General features: G+C 38.1%; 1 protein-coding gene across 1 annotated transcript in view; it reads right to left on the bottom strand.

Annotated features, from left to right (window-relative positions):
• Positions 1 to 16,996, bottom strand: part of AMPH (amphiphysin) — a gene marked incomplete at both ends in the record, with an annotated part of 102,152 nt that overhangs the window by 32,861 nt on the left and 52,295 nt on the right. Inside the window, 7 exons of the mRNA XM_079538207.1 lie at positions 892 to 974; positions 1,860 to 1,935; positions 3,727 to 3,812; positions 4,185 to 4,292; positions 5,597 to 5,692; positions 8,133 to 8,227; positions 14,304 to 14,358. Coding sequence (XP_079394333.1) covers positions 892 to 974; positions 1,860 to 1,935; positions 3,727 to 3,812; positions 4,185 to 4,292; positions 5,597 to 5,692; positions 8,133 to 8,227; positions 14,304 to 14,358 — 599 coding nt within the window. The remainder of the gene's footprint in view (positions 1 to 891; positions 975 to 1,859; positions 1,936 to 3,726; positions 3,813 to 4,184; positions 4,293 to 5,596; positions 5,693 to 8,132; positions 8,228 to 14,303; positions 14,359 to 16,996) is intronic.

The following is a 16,996-nucleotide window of genomic DNA, read 5'->3' as shown; positions in this document are numbered from 1 at the left end:
GGCTTGAGGGCAAATTCACAGTAGCCATAACATTGTTCTGACTGCTTCTGGATGAGCTAAGGTTGGCTTGAAATTTGGGACTTATGCATTCGCTCTAATTATCACTATGTTTTGACAAGCACCACTTTTATAATTACAATCTTTTCTGCCTATCATTATTGCAGTACTGAGATCAAATTCTGGCAGAAAGGCTTTGTTCTTCGCAAGTTAAAAAACCAGAAATAGTGCACTGGCTTCCAATGACCTTAAGAAAACACTGATTTTAAGATTTCTTGGTTTTGTTTTTATTTTAAGGCAAGATTGCTCTTGGAAGTCATTAAAAATATGGCATTTTGTGACATTCATTTTACTTTGGCTTTTCAGCTTTTATGATATACTCAGATCATATTTCCTGACTTTTCCCCATGAGCAGAGGAGATAGAGCATTACATGGAAAGGTCAAGATTCTCACCTAATCACATGCCTTTAGGTCCTAAAAACACATCTAATTTTTCAAGGCCTTAAAAATATTCTGACAGTTAAACTCAGAATATTACTCAGAATAAACTCACTGAAGACTAAACACTTAAGAGTAAATGAGCTACATACTACATACTAAGCTGGTGCAAACTGGTTTTCTGTGCTACAATAAAATAGGGTAAATTGCAACAGCAGGAAGTATTGCCCTTTTTCTTTTTTAGAATGGAAAATAAGTAGGCAATGAAGAAAGTTCTGCAGCTTCACTTATGTTGGAAGCAGCAACAAGCAAGGGTACTTTCATCTACCCTCTTGAAAGAAGAAACCCAGTATGGTTGTATGGCAAACACTATATATTATGCAGGTGCTTACTTCAGTGCTGAAATCCACAAATCTTACTGCAATGCAATTCACTAAAATAAGAAACAAAGTCACCTTGGTGCCCCTTGAATGGTGAAGGCCTTGTCTGCATGCTGATCTCCCAGCTTCGTCATCACTTCATACAGTTTGTGACATAGCTGAGAAAATAAAACACTTGTCAGAGTTTAGGTGAAGCACTATAGCTGTGATTAAAAACATAGCTGATAAATCTGGTCTGGTTACTGCTCTGATTTCCTTAAGATTGTAAATAGTTCCTTCCAAAAAATAAGCAGTGCTATACGTAACAAAAGTGGAAACCTTTAGAAATGCATAGAAGTGTTCTCAAAGATAATGGTTTTTCAAAAAAGCTGATTTTCAGAGAACAATTTTATAAACGTGACTTAGTGCTGTCAGCTTTCTGATAGAGAAACGTGTAGCAGAGATGATTCCTGCTCTCCCCTCAAAAGTCTGATCTCAACTCGCGTGGGACTTTGGTCAAACAATTTTTCCATGCTACTTGGCTTCCTAACTAAGTTAATTGGTTCCTATAGGTAATACACTACCAATTAGTAAGGTATTTAATGCGTTCAAAAGATCCTCATTGAAATTGCTGTATTTGCCTGATAGTGACAGATATAATGTTGCATTTCTGACGATGTATGTAATGGTCCTGAAGGGTATAATTGACATTTCTCATGCACTGATGAAAGCAATGAGATGCTTAGCAATTGGGCGTGGAAAAATGCTGTAGGCAAAGTGTGCTAGGAAGAATGGAGAAGATATTAAAATAAAATTGTATCTTAATGTTGCAGTAATAGCATTATCATTGCTACTATATTATGGACCATTTTCTAAGATTGCGTGGGTTCTTAAGGAGAGTACAAAAAAGGCAAGTAGGAACCAATACGAAGATTATAGTACAAATCTGAATCTAGGGCAACTTTTGATCTGTGCTGCTGCTGGTTTTTTATTGCTGTGTTACGTTTGTTTGCTGTTATGCATAGCACATACTCCATTATACATGAGACATTCATTTTACTTACTAAAGCTATTTCCTTGTGAAACTTGGCTTCAAGGCTGGATACATTTTTGAAGGTGTTCACATAAAAGCCAACTCGCCTATGGAGGATGGCACAGGGAAAGGAGAAAGAGAATAAAGAATGGGGATAGCAGAGACACAAAAGAAAGTGAATGATTTTTTTCCAGACCACAGGCAGAATCCTTGACTACTATTGTCAGCAAAGCCTAACACTGGGTTGAACATCAAAACTTCCAGCTTATTTGTTCCTTACTATTTCTGTTTGTGTTTCACACTGCACAGAGCAATCAAGTTGCAAGTAGCCCACAGCAGGGGACTTCAGTTTGTTTAAGTGCATCTAGGTGATGCTGGGTGTGTTCTGGGACAGCTATAGGGTACACTGCCCAGGGGTAAATGCCTCATGCTCAGTCCACCCTAATGAAACCAATCCTGAAATATATGCAAATGAAAGAAATTCATTTCTAATACAGTCATTTTTCCACATGCATTCAAAAATCTGCCTTCTCAGGGTGAGTGTTTGTATGTCCCCCACACATTTTAAAAGTAAGGGATGCTGTCTTAGGTTATGGATTATTCTTTCTCCTATTTAAAACTTATAAGCACAATTTCTCCAAGCTTTTACTAGTCCAAATTGTCTTTGGCATAAGAATAAGCTTGCAGTATGTCAACACAACGAATCTTTTTCTTCCTGAGTTACTGTGATATCTAAAAATAGGACCATGAAAGCATTTGCTACCTAAAGCACAGTTTCTAAACTATGCATATTACTCAAATTAAATTTTATCTTTCTCTGAGACAAGTTAGTGAGCAACATATATTGTAATAAGAGGGCCCTTACTAAATAAATAATAATTACTAAATAATATGCAGTTTTATTGTTCACAAGCCCATAAAACAAGTATCTCAAAGTGCAAGGAAGTTTTTCAGCCTGAACTAGGCAGAAACACAGTAGGAGAACTCTCTAGTCATCTCAAATTGAACAGGAATTAATTTAGAAGGCAGAGAAATAAAAATATACTTCAGCAATTCACCAGATACTTTCATTCCAGACTGCCATTTGTTAAAGAAAGCAGTGCACTAATGAGATGCTTATTTCCATACTGTCTTTGTCCTCCTGCTCATTTTGTGTGCAATTTCTGTATAAATGCAGTCCATAGGTACACATCCCAAAAGAATGATCAACCCCATCCAGTGCCTTTACATCAAGAACATATTCAGTGTAAAACTATGAAGTGAGCATTCTGAAGTAATTATAATTAAATATTATTTTTCCTTTCTCACATTGCTTTGGTAGTATTTTATAGAAGACTGAAAACAACAGTTGCCATTCAATCTTTACACCTTTGTAAATGTCTTTGCTTTGACACATTTTACAGAGAAAATGACCTATAAAAAGACCAATTGCAAATCTTCTGGAACAGTGTGTGACTGCTCTATATGGTTGCTCTTAACAGTGGGTATATTTGATCCTTTATCAACTAGTGGCTCTTTTTTTTGTTTGTTTCTTGAAAGGATCAGGTATCTAGCATCACAGTTTCTGAGAAGGGTGATGGAAGCAGTGGGTTTTGAGTCGTGATGCCATTTTATGCTCTCTGCCACAGTTCTTTATCCAGAAAAAATGAAACATTTTTGCACCTCATAACAAAACGTGACGAAAAATTTTAAGTACTGAGATATACTGAAAGAAATAAGCATAAATACATTTACAATAAATACAATAATTTTCAGTCATTATAAGGCATTTTCCCTGTAACGATTTCAAAAGATGACAGATAGGATTTCAAAGACTTTCTAGCAGCCTGTTAAAATCCCCTCATTCCCTTTCCTTAGTCTCCCTTTAGGCCTCAAAGGCAATATCTGCCCAGGCTTACCGTGACCACAGAGATGGCAATTCTTCTTGCAAATCAGTGTTAAACTCTTCAAACACTTTCTGTGCTTTTTGAAACTCTTCTTCTGCCTAAAACAAACAACAAAAAAACCTGGAAAAACTGTTTCTGTCAGAAGGTGGGATATTTTATTTTTATTTTTTCATTTTTTTTGTGACTCAATTTGAATTTTTATTGACAAAGTATGTGACTTAGTCATAAACCACAAAGGCCAATACAGGGCTTGCTGTCTCCTAAATCGCATCAAAAGATAAAGCTAGAGCTCAAACAGGACTCACTCCTAAAATCAGCTGTATTCCCTCCCCATCCACCAAAATACTTAAAATGCTTCTATCCTTAAGGGTAACCTCTAATTCTGAAAGAGGAAAAAGAAGAGAAGCTTTGCGAAAAGTCTCTGCACAGAACTGGAGCTCTCAAAGTCATCAGCCAGCATCCTTTCCTACCTTGGTAATCCTGCCTTCATCTTTTCTTTTGGAGCTCTGCAGGGCTTCTAGATGATGCCTTGCACTGTCGTAGTCCACCAGCTTTCTGCTTCGTTTTGCAATACGCGTCTGTACAGAGGTAAGAATGAAAGTCAGTGCAACTCACTTCTTTAAGTTATTTTACCCATGTAGTCATTTAACATGTTTGTACTCTCCTTCATCTGCCATTCAATACCAGCTTACTATAATGTCACTGAAGAACACTGGCATGCAAAAAGAGAGAAACTAACAATCTTATTTTAAATAAGAAATATGTATACAGATGGTTTGAAAGGCTGTTCTGTGGGTGTGGTGAGGTAACAATGTTATGCAAGATTTATCTCATTCTCCAGAATAAGTGGACCTGTTAAACTCATGGTAACACTGTCCTTTTACCTTACATACAGTGTGCAAATTTAATGAATAGTTAACATAGTGTTTTTAGAGTAGGAGAAATGCTTAAAATGTAGTTCTCAATACAGTTGCTCTGATACAGAAGTTAGATACAATATAGCAGGAACTTTTAACATATAATAGGAATTTTAATTTAACTGCTGTAATTCTCTTGCAACTAAGCAAATGTCCTCCGTTATAAGCTGACTTTACAAAGTTCCATATTACAAGTGAATTCTGCAGGCTGAGAAGACATAAGTACAGTTTGATGTAGCAGCAAGTGTGAAACTGAGTATCAATAATATAGGGATCTTTTTTTTCCTGATGTAAATGGCAAAGGAGATGGCTGCAGGATAACTGATTGATTCTAAATCCCCACAAAGAACTTCCAGTTTTGTCCATACAGTGACATAAAATGCTTCTACCTCACACTTTTAATGAGCCTTTATCCTCATTTAACAACCATCTCCTTGAACTGCACACTGAGAATGATTGGTTTGAAGCTGGAATCCGCATTAACAGAGCCTCCTCGCATGTACCACAAAATCTTACTGCAACTAATCACAAGCCAGGAACCATAATGTAGTTAAGAGAAAGATACTTAGACACCCACAGGTGTATCTGGTCAATAACAAAAGGCCTGCTTTTCATCTTATAATTTGTCTGGCATTTTAACAACTGAAGAACGTGATTTGTCCCTGTGAAAGTCAGTGAGAATTGTCTCATAGCAAATGAAAATGGAGCAGGGAAAAAACATTCTAAATTTTGTTTGTACAAAGCCTAATTTACATACAAGTACTACAGCATGAAAATTATCTTGGAAAATCAGTGCAGCCTCATGCCAAAGATCAGCTAACATAACAAGACTGTGTTCACTGCAGAAACAAATGACCCTCCCCGTGTTTTGTGTGTGTGTAAAATCTAATTCTATGTTTATTTGATGACACTACAGTGACTGGTGGTATTTACAAATTCTCCTTTGTAGGTAAGCATTACTGTACTTTGATATCAGGGAATTGTCCTAGATATGTATCCAAAGTCAACAACGACCCATCCACAAGTTTTTGATGGAAGTCCTCCCAAAGTTCATCGCATTTCTGTAAAGACAGATTGAAAGAGAAAAAAAATGCACTTAATAGTTTAACTCACTTCAAAACCAGGGGAAATACACACATAAATGGTAAATATTAATAGTTCTGAAGTTTTAAAGTGTTCTTTCTATGGCAATTCTTCAGAATGCAGCTATAAATTAAATAAAAAATTGCACCTTCGCATTGCAAGCTTTAATTAATAACAAAAAAGAAGTGTTAGTTCAAAAATTAGGGTTTTTTCCCCCATTTTTTTTTTCAGATAGTAAATGTTTTCTGAAAATAAGAGTATCATGTATTCAAGGTCTTCCTCAGGATATCAGATTCCTGAGGATTACCACTGCTGAATCTGAAGTGGCCGCAGCATTGACTGTGCTCACCGATGATAAACTTTCCTTACAGAGAAAGGAAGGACAACTACAAAGTAAATAAAAGAAAAACAAAAAAAAAGTGAGATTCTGATCAACAAGTTTTTGTAAGCTCAGTTTGGGGTTTGAAATTTGGGTTGTCCTGTATAGAGCAGGGAGATGGACTCAGTGATCCTTGGGGGTCCCTTTCAACTTAGGATACTCTATGATTTTTAAAATAAAACTGTGGAGATTCACCCTAAGAAAGGTCCATTGTTCTACCCCATAACTTTTATGCCATTAAGGTGCATCTGATGAAATCTCTGGTTTACAGGCTAAACTCTACCTCCCACTGCTAGAAAACTGGGATTGCAGATCTGAAACTTACCAATAAGCAGAACAAACAAATCAATCCCACAAGCTATAGCAATTTTTCCCAGTCCTCTTTGCAGCTTCTGGGCAGCTCCCCTTGGTAGCTTTCAGTTTTTTAAGAACATGTTAATGCAGCTGATGTGACAAGGAGCCCAGGGACAGTAGGGTGCAATTTCTTGCCAAAAGCAAAATCCTATTACATAGTTACAAAGGTCTCCAGGTCCTGGATTCTCAGTTAAGCAAGTCATTAGCATGTGTTAAACATATTGTTCCTCTTCTCTCTTTGCACATTTCAAAATGACTGAATTTCCCTTTGATGGCAGGGAGGCTAAAGGGGGCTATTATCCTCAAGTCAAGTCCAAAAACTATTCCCTGGTGTTTACTTTATTGTGAGCCACTACAGGGCACATTGCAAATGCTGCGTGATGTCAGCATTCTGTTCATTCATTTTCTACGCTAATAGGGTCTCTAAGGGATTATCACAATCTATTAATCATACTTATAAAATACCTCATTTATTTAAGGCAACATTCATGGTGGTCTACAGAGCAGCACAGCTTTAGATTGTAGAAAGCAACGGCAAGTCCCGTGCTTTTGCATCTTGTTGATATGCATGTTAGACATATTAGGATCATGGAGGTTTTCTGAAAGCTAATGGGACCAAAAACATTGCTCAAGAGCCCATCTTTCCTGCCAGGCAGTACTAGGTCACTTTGATGGACCCCTCTTTGAATAATCATTTATATCTCGGACTGTACAAATAATCCATTCTTATTCCAGGTTGAGAGATGCATAAATTTACACTTGTGACCATACTGGGAGAAAACCAGAAGCAACAATTTTGTAATATTGCCCACATGAGTCCCTTATTAAGATGATACATCCGTCATTTATCCTTATGCTTACTAGAGACAACACAAAATTTTGGTCCTCGCATGTGCGATTACAAATTTCCAAGTGCAAAATCTAATAGTCTGCAGGCACACAGTGAAGAGCTACAGCAAGATGCAGCAGCAAATCATCCAGCCATTTAACCTAAGAGGACATAAGTGGCGTGGTATCTCTTCTTACACATTTGGACTTTGAGTGCTTTTAAAATCAAAAATATGTCATGCCTTCAGCAGCAGGGAAAGGTAGAAGAAAGCAGCCACAGAGAAGAAAGCAAACATTCAGCTGATTTGGGAAGACTGCTTTATCTTCCAGTTTCTTGTTTATCATATTATCCAGCAGGCCTTGCACACCTGAACATCACCTGATTTAAAGTTACATTGGTAATGTTTAGCACTTTCTTGTCACCACCAGCACTTCTGCTGACAGAATTCCCTCAGAATTAAGGATTTTTACTTAAGCAATTGAGAGTACCTCAAGTTAGACTCTCCCATGTCTTCTAGAAAAGAATTATTTCTCTAATCACTGGAGGAAGCTAGACAAGGCTATAGAGAGTGGCACAAATTGCTCCATCAGATGCTCTGAGGACCAATTCTGGTCATAGTAATGCTGATCTCAGAAGGAGCTTTTGCCAACCACTTTGTAAAACTGGCAATGCAAACAGGGCTCCTAGTCAGCAGGAGGTACACTTCACAAGACCGATAATTTCTATGCTTAGAAAATTTGATTTCTCACACAGTATAGAAGTAAGGGAAATTGCAGATGTATTCTTCTCCTTGATAGCTCAGACGAATCGATTTGCAGTCGAAACACTACTTCTTTCATCTTTCTACATATCTTACCTCACCAATCATTTTCACATCTTCTCGTCCGTACCAGTCTGGCTCATACACTTCATGGAGAGACTCGGTAAGCTTTTTTGAGGCATCTTGCATCCCTGTAATTAAACAGAAAAAGGAATATGTAGGTGCAAACTACAGGAAATAGTTGATAAATAGGTTCATTTTAATCTATGTGTACTCACTATACTATTGCCTCTGGCATGTTTAGAATGCAATTTTCAAGAGCTGAAACAAAGCCTTTATGATCAATCAGCTCACTCAGGCTAGTGAGAAATCTCCTTCATACCAGAATTATCCCATATTTATGCATGAAAAAAATCCTATTAGATTAGGAATTTCATTTGCTGTTCTGCAATAAATCTATTGGAACATGAAAACAACACAGAGGGTTGTCCTGTCCCTAAAGACATTTAATACTGACTTAAAAGACCATCACAGAGAAGCCAAACAAATAGCAGCATGTCTGATTATTCTCAGCTCTTCCATCCTACAGAATAGTTTCCTAGCTTATCCACAATGAGTCCATGCCTGCCTGCGTGCAAGATGAAGCACTTCCAGGGTTGGGTGATTAAATGGTAGAGATTCATGGGAACTGCTGTATCTGATCTCATATAAGACACTAAGTTCAGGATCAGTAACTTCAAAATGACATTTTTTTTTCAACTTCTTTGCAAAATCTAAACAGTGACTACTAAACATTTTTCACAGAATGTCAGGGTTTGGAAAGGACCTCAAAAGATCATCTAGTCCAATCCCCCTGCTGGAGAAGGAACACCAAGATTAGGTCATCCAGGAACGTGTCCAGCTGGGTTTTGAATGTCTTCATTCAAAGACCCCACAACCTCTCTGGGCAGCCTGTAAATTTTTATCTTAGCATTACCTTTAATCAAAAACTAAAAATTACTCAAAGTCTGCTTGGTGCAGCACATCTGTGCTTTCTTGAAAATATCTGTAGTGTGATTCATAGAATTGCTTGCTCAGGTTGGGAAAGAACTTAAAGATCATCAAGTCCAACTGCAACAGCAGTTTTTTAATCCGATTTTCAGATTAAACTGCTAAGTGGCAAGATTTAGCATCAATAGCTCTGCTTTCTTCATGAATAAATATTTAGGAGCAGAAGATAATTCACTTGGAACTTGTATGTCTAGAGGAGCAGTTTGGACACTGTCAGTTGCTATTCCAACAAGCACTCCAAAACACACATTCAAGATATGAGAGGAAAGTAAATGCAAGACTGCACACTTCCTAATGTAGAAATGGTAGGAAAAAAGAGTATGGAAAAAGTTGCAAGTAAACAGCTGTCCCTCAAGAGAGGGGAGGGGAGAGAATACTTACAAAGAAAGGGAACCATGAGTTCAGATGGTACAGATTTTCACCCCTTGATCAAATGGTGCTCTGCCAAACTGGAATATCTAATTTTTTTCAGGGGTTTTGGTGGGGGTGCTTCTGCATGACAGAACTTAGCTTGAAGAATGTACAGCATAAGGGTTTAAGACACATTTCTCCCTTCTCTTCTTTGTGGTAAACATTAAGAATAATTTGTCACGTGCTCAGAAAGAATTACTGAATAGAGGTGTTTTTTTTGGTTTGCTTGTTTGTTTTGTTTTTTTCTCTTTAGTATGGCAGATTACACTAAAATACAGATGACATATTTTTTTGCAGGGAGCACTCAAAATTTTTTCTTTAATGTCACTAGGAATTAACCAATTCAGGAGGTGAGGCAAAACCAGCACAGTATCGCCATACTTAGGAGGGCTGTGCTCTGCCCACTCAGGGCAAACACACAAACTAGGAAGGTCTGCACATCCCTGCTCACACCTGATCCTTTCTGATACCTGAACTTCTGCCCTTCAGGACGCTGCACTCTAAATCTGCAGCTTACATTCTGGTGGCAGCCTGCTAGCACAGCTTTCCCCTAATCTCTCCTGCAATCTGCATTCAGCTCAGTCATGGGCTTGCCTTGCGTAGAGCACCTGTACATACACAGACGTTGTTAAATACTTCATTATTTGTTCAATACTACAGAACTGGAGCACGTATCTCTTAAGAGAGCAAGTAAAAGACACTTAACAGCCCTTTCTTGAGGGACATCAGCTTACACCAACTTCTATATTTCCTTCACTTCTGGGAATCTGCAGTCTTTCAGTCAAGCATATTCCCTGCAAAAAGCATCAGACAAACCCAGCTGCAGTGTGAAGAAGATGCACATAATAACATTTGGCTCCCTAGGTCAGAAAGCTTCAATATGAAATTCCCAAAGGACAAAACCACCCAGGCTACTATTTTCCTACTAAATCTATACTATGCTTACTGCTATATCTCAAAGGAATGCAGGGATAAGTACTAACTCAGTGCCTTCTCATTCTGTTTTGGTGCCTACAGGTATAAACTTACAATGTTCAAAGATTTTTTCATTTTGGCTGACTTTCACATTGAATATTTCTTACACACAGATACCTTTTATGTATTAATCACCACTAAAGTTAAGAGGATTAGTGTCATCCATAGACTGCAGGCTGTCTCTCTCTGCTGTTTTCAGCTGCTGTCACTGAGAAAGATAAATTGTTTAGAGCAAGTCATGAAGGCACTATGAAATGTGAAAATATTTTTTACTGCTGGTGAACATTTGGAATTTTATACTTAATATCAACTGTTTCATTAAGTACCACTTCTTGATAATTAAATCACTTATTAACCAGAAATAATCGAATCATTCAGGAAAAAATGATGCTAAATAATTCCGTTACTGAAGTTTGAGACACTCGTGTGAAATATTCTCTCTTTCTTTGGGAAAGAGCCTCTGTTCCTGGACTCCTAGAGGCACGATATGCAGTAGGGATCCTCAGAGGATGTATGTATAGGTGTTCCCATCACAGTGCCCTAGGGGTGGAAGAGAACAGGTGACTCTTTCCTATCACAGTTCCAAGGTACTCAAGCTCCCATGAAGACTGAGATTGGCCTGGAACCCATGCTAATTTCAGGACCTATATACTGTGTTATCTCCTCATGTCCTGGCAGGGAAATCTAGGCAGAATTAAGGAGAAAATTCCATTTTCCTAACTAAACAAAGCACCTTATTCTGGCTTTATATTTTAATACTTTATCGTTTGAGTGGAGAAGAGAACTTCATGTAAGGTTCTCCAAGGAAATGGTCTTGCCACATGAGTTGCATTCATTTTTGCCCATTTCTCATTATAATTTTTTCTAGAACAACTCAATCACTTCATAATTCATTGCTAAATGTCGCAGAAAGATGATGAATTGTTTTACTGCTTCTCAGGAAAAAAAAGTGATTTTAAGATTTATTTGTCTGAAGGATATCTGTGATTCTGTCAGCCACAGACTGACAAATAGGCAGTAAAATTGCTTACAGCCCTTCAGAATCTCCATTTCTCTTCCTATGAACCGGTTACTACTTTACACTACATCAAGCTACTTGAAAAATACTCTATTTTATGAAGCAGGATTCCTTTCCCCCTCTGTCAGCTTGTTCCCTTCAGGCAAATCCCGGGGTATATCTACTCATCTGTGCTTGTACTAGCAAAGAGCTTATGGTAGAAACTGGGAGGCTGATTTAGGGTTTCTTTAACTACAGGCCTGTAAAACCTTTTAAATCTCCTACAGCTCTAAAAAGCACAAAAAAGTATCATGGTAGAGAATCCAGATGCACGTTGCCAAGGAGATAGGAAGAGGCAAAGACTGAGGCATGAGATGACTACAGCTATGGGAAGTAGCACACAGCTTTGTCAGTACAAACACAACTGATGCGCAGCAGACATGAAACTACCATGCAGGTTAAATAAAGTAGCACATATAAACCACTCAGATTCACAACAGCTTCATTATATGCTTCCACTGGGTCCTTAAGTAACAAGTAGCAAAGGCAAGACTGAACTGAGGCTAAGAAGCACATCAGAATTAGGGATGGAGTCTGAATGCAGCAAAAATTCTCTTTAAGAATGTGTGCTAATAAACCTCAGAAGATGCTATATTAGAACAAAGGGGTAAAGGGCTCTAAGAAGGCTCCTTAGCTTAAATTTTGGACAGATCTTATACTTTTAGCTTCCAATATCCACTCAAAAGTCGTGCTGCAAAATGGCAATTTTTACTAGAGCTGACAACATTCCAGCTTCATAAAATGCATTTAATTGGAGAAAGGTTAGCTATTTTGCCATTCCTTGAAACACTCTAAAACGAACCCTATAAAGTGAGCTTTTCTTCCATCTGTAAGCACACAAAGATATCAAATGCATTTATATAATCAACCTTCTTCCCTGCAAAATGAACTCCTGCTCACAGTGTACTTTCAAAGCCCAGATGTCCTTTATACTGAAATACCACTCAGAACCTGAATATCTGTAGTGGAGGTTCCTAAGCTTTTCAGAGTAGACACCTCAAAATTTCTGATGGTGCCTGTACTAGAAAGAATAGCAATTGTAGACATTTTCTGATGATCTCTGCCACCCAAAATCTGGAGGGGTTTTCACCACTGCTGAGCTCATCAGCTTTGAGGATGCCTCAGAGCTGTGTATCAAGGAGTGCTGCCCTGAGCTGTTGTCCCAGTTTCCAGCATACGTGCCAAAGATGATCACCAGTAGCTTGTTGGTTTTGGAGAAAAATATTTTTAGGCTTTATGAGCTGCTTATGACTGGGTCTTTTTTAGGACAGAAAGATAACAAGGCGTTAGCAAACACTTTACGTTCCCAGGGAGAAAGACGTTTTTAAATATGGACTTGCAGGCTGTGAAAAGAGAAAGATGGGGAACAGAAAAGCACAGATAAAAAGGCAAAATTTGCACAGTGAAAAACTTCACATGAAGTTCAAAGTAAAACTCAGTGGAAAGAATAGCCCACTTGATAGTAAGCCAGCAAAAGGGTCACTAATGCACAAAGTGTGAGGATAAGAAGAGAGTCAGAGGGAAAGAAAGTGAAACATGGGGAGGAGGGTTGTTGTCACCAACACAGAAATCAAAGCAGCATGTAAACAGTCAGCCTACATGACAGAGAAGCCATCTGGCCAAACAGCCTCATCACACTGCTTCTGGCTATGCATACATCTGATAATGTGTGTGGGGAATGGAATGACTGAAAAATTAGAATATAAAGTCAGTGTCCAATGGGTCCCAAATAAATGAAGAATGTTGAAATTCCTCTCAACCTCCTTCCACCAAAAAAACCCCAAGCACTGTGCAAATCCCTACAAGGAGAATTACCTCCTGTCTGGTACAGGATTTCCCTTTTCCAGACCATACAGCAAGTAATAGAAAATCAAAGATTTAAGCTACTGCTTTGCTCTCCTACACTTCCCATCGAAAGGAGTTATCTGCTTGTTAATGGCTTTCAGAGATGTCAGAACTGGTTTATAACATTTTTCCTGCAGGACAGGAGTCAGGCTAAAAATATGTATGCATACAGATTTTCTTTATTTATCTCAAGAAGTTATTAATGAATCTACAAACGTCACAAACTCTTATTTCCTTTCATTTAGGACCTTGCCTCCATCTCCTCTGAAAATTAGTGATGACAGAGAATAATTGCTGTATGTAGTACTAAATTGATATGCTGGATTTATGAGCATCCACTAGGATTTAAACAGCTCTTTACATATTCTCTGATATTTAATCACTGAGCTTCTGCTACTTGGATGTTTATTATTAAGGGATCATATCCTATTTTCAATTTTAAAAAATTATTTTGAAAAAAAATAAATAGATCCATCATTCAGAAGCTAACAAGAAATCACAACATCTTAGAGAACACGATTTCAGAAAGAGAAGACCTATCATCCAAATAGTAACACCAGGAAATGTAAGGAAACCTGGAAACCTGCGAGGGATCTCTTGCCTTGCATGGAGTATTTTGTTTTATAGCATTTAAAAGATGAGTAATGCACAGATTTTGTTGGGGCTCTGGGCAGCAGATCTGCACACAGAGGACAGTTGAGGGTAAGCCATGCGTGCAAGGCTATGTATGCACATGAGTTGTCATCAGAAGAAGCAGAAACTCTATCAACAGATTAAACAGCCCATGCCAGATCCAAAACAGAAAAGTGGATTATTAATGACTAAAGCAGCTGTACTTGTCCTTGTCTTTGTACATTTTAAATAAGAATATTTATCTCACTTTTTATCAAATTTGCTTTATGAAAACGACATAGAACATAAAAAATCACCTTTGATGGCTGCTAAATATCCTCTCAGCTCTCTCTGGAGCCTGGAACCCTCTGCCTGGAAAAGAAAAACAGACAAGAAAGACAACTAGTAAGTAAAAAAGACATTACAGTTATGTTATTGCAAACAAGTTTCAGTTACATTTTACACGCATACAGACTTACCAAAAAAGAGCAATTCCATGAGCTTCCCGATGAATGGTGCTACATGATGTAAGCATGTAAGATCAACTAACAGACCACAAAATGTACTCTCTATGCTAAAATTTCTGCTTTGGTTTTATCAGTCACTTGGATGGAGAAGAAATCCAATCAAAGAACAACAGATACATTTTACAGCTACAGCCTAGTTCATGTCAACCTGGCTAATGTCCTCAGAAGGACAAAGAAGTATAACCATGAATACTGTACTCCCTTTTGAAGCCACTCAAAATGAGGCCACACTAGATGTATAGAAAGTCCACGCCCTTACATGCATTGCTTATTATTTTTTGAACAGTATTCCAAATGCTGTAATACTTTGCAAGTGTGTATCTCCTAAAAAAGCCAGTAGTGCTAGTAATTACATTTAGTTTGGCTCCAGCAGTTTGCTGTGAAGTCTCAAATGTTCCTTTGGTAAATGCATCAAAAGGCTCTTTCTTTACCTTATAGCAATAGTCCTTTAAAAACTCAAAACTAAAGGGGAGAAAACAAACTGCTTTACTTTATCTCTGACTGTATCACAATTTGGACTTCACAACTCATAGGATTTACAGTAAAATCTGTACTAAACTATTGCACATAACTTCATTGCTACAAAGCTGCTCTCCAGGACACTCTCAAAAGCCTGAAGATTTTGGAAACCCTCTGTGATTATTACCTACCAGTATCCTTAAAAGTGCTCATTTAAGTGCTCAGAATCTATAAGAACATCATCCCTCACATTTTCTCACATACAGCTACGCCATATGGAATCAGCTGCAAAATATGAGCGATGGTTTGGGAAATTTTCTCATGTTTTTCATGTGAGAGTTAGACCTCAAAAGGATGTGTGTGTGAATACATCAGGAGGCAGAGTCTCAACTGGTATGAACTGTTGTAACTCCACTGACGCCAAAAGATCTCTGATGTCAGTAAAGGAATTATAGCAATGGTCAGGGCATTCAGAGGCAGAGAATCATAACAAACTCAGATTGAAAGAGATCATCTTGGTCTCGGTCAAAAAATACTCACTTGCACAGACTGCACACACATTGCAACACACAGGTTATATGTGCCAAACTCACTTGCCTGTCCCTGTCTACAGGGAATTGAAGGCCTTTACATCTGAGAATCAAATGTCCCTAGCATGCATTATACCAGAAGAAGAGAGCACATGTTTTACAGCCTTGGAAATACTAGATCAGAAAAAGGCACTTATGGATTTTAAGAAATGAAGGCAGCTTTCATTTTATCTCTAGCAAAACTTTTTAAGCCTAAATTCATTAATCAGTTAAATTCCGAACATGGGAAAAGATCCATCAGGATGATGTTAGAGAAGATGTAGAGTGATGGTAAAAGCACAGGAGTGCCTAGCCCACTCATCTGCCTTTGGTTTAGGACTACTTTCGGTGCTTCAAGGAAAGGCAAACCCTTCCCTTGCTTCAGGACTGGAGTTGCACATCAAGGAAGGGGTCAGACAGGTACCAGTTGCAGCAATCAGGGAATTAAGCCTCAGATTTAATGGTTTACAACACAACAAAGAGTAAGTTTTAAGAGCAGTGGTATCTTGATATTGAGTCCCTTATGAAAATATACACACATACATCTTCATATTGGTTAGTAAAAAGTACCATCCTCACAAGTAGCAGCACATTTTATTGTCCTATGTAACACTGCAACATCCTAACGCACTGCGGAGGCAATCTTTTCTCTACTTTCCATGCTAAAAAGGGAGGCAGAGAGGTGGCAGAATTCAACACTGACAGGGAAGAAAGGAGATGACTGAGTTTCTCATGGGAAGATCTGAAGATGGGTATCTGTAAGCACACAACAGAAAGAAGAAGCAGCTCTCTTTTCATACATGTCATTCTCCTTCTGGGAAGATACTTGTGCTCTGGAGTCATGCAAAGGTACAGGAATTATCTTTCCAATTTGTATGTTCTCTAGCATGAATGCTTTTATAGCCTCTTAACTTGTGAAGAGAATTGGAAGTAGGTTCAGCAACTAGATTCTTCATCATGGTTCAGCTGAACATGAACATTCTGAACTCCGTTGTCTGCCTTTAATTCCGTTGCCTGCCTTTAATTCCATTAAAAGCCCTGTACTTACTCATACACACTTGTATCACTAGGAGTTATTCTACAGTAAGCATAGTTTACAACAAATGGCATGCAATGGCCACAGATTACTCAAACACTGCCTATATTCTACTCCTGCTGTCCTAAATCACTGTGAGATCCTTTGGGCTTTGCTAGTGTTACGAGTCATCAGCAACCACTGCTTAAGAGAATGTTGAAGAAGAAGTCAAGAAGCAGTAAAACATGATGCAAATATTGCGCAATAAGTGCTGCTGCAAATTCTGGCAATTCATTCAAAAGAATAACCTTGAACATGGGTCTCCATAAGCCTTATTAATTCTTATTAATAAGTCACAAAGCTGTTCAAATATATAGGCTACATAGAGCCACATGAAATTTCCTTCATCAGCAAATATTGTATGACACATGACATTAAAG

Source organism: Tetrao urogallus (genome assembly GCF_951394365.1).
Source record: "Tetrao urogallus genome assembly, chromosome: 7".
In the NCBI taxonomy this organism is placed as follows: domain Eukaryota; kingdom Metazoa; phylum Chordata; class Aves; order Galliformes; family Phasianidae; genus Tetrao; species Tetrao urogallus.
The sequence above is the reverse complement of the archived record's forward strand: the minus strand, read 5'-3'. Positions and strand labels throughout refer to the sequence as shown.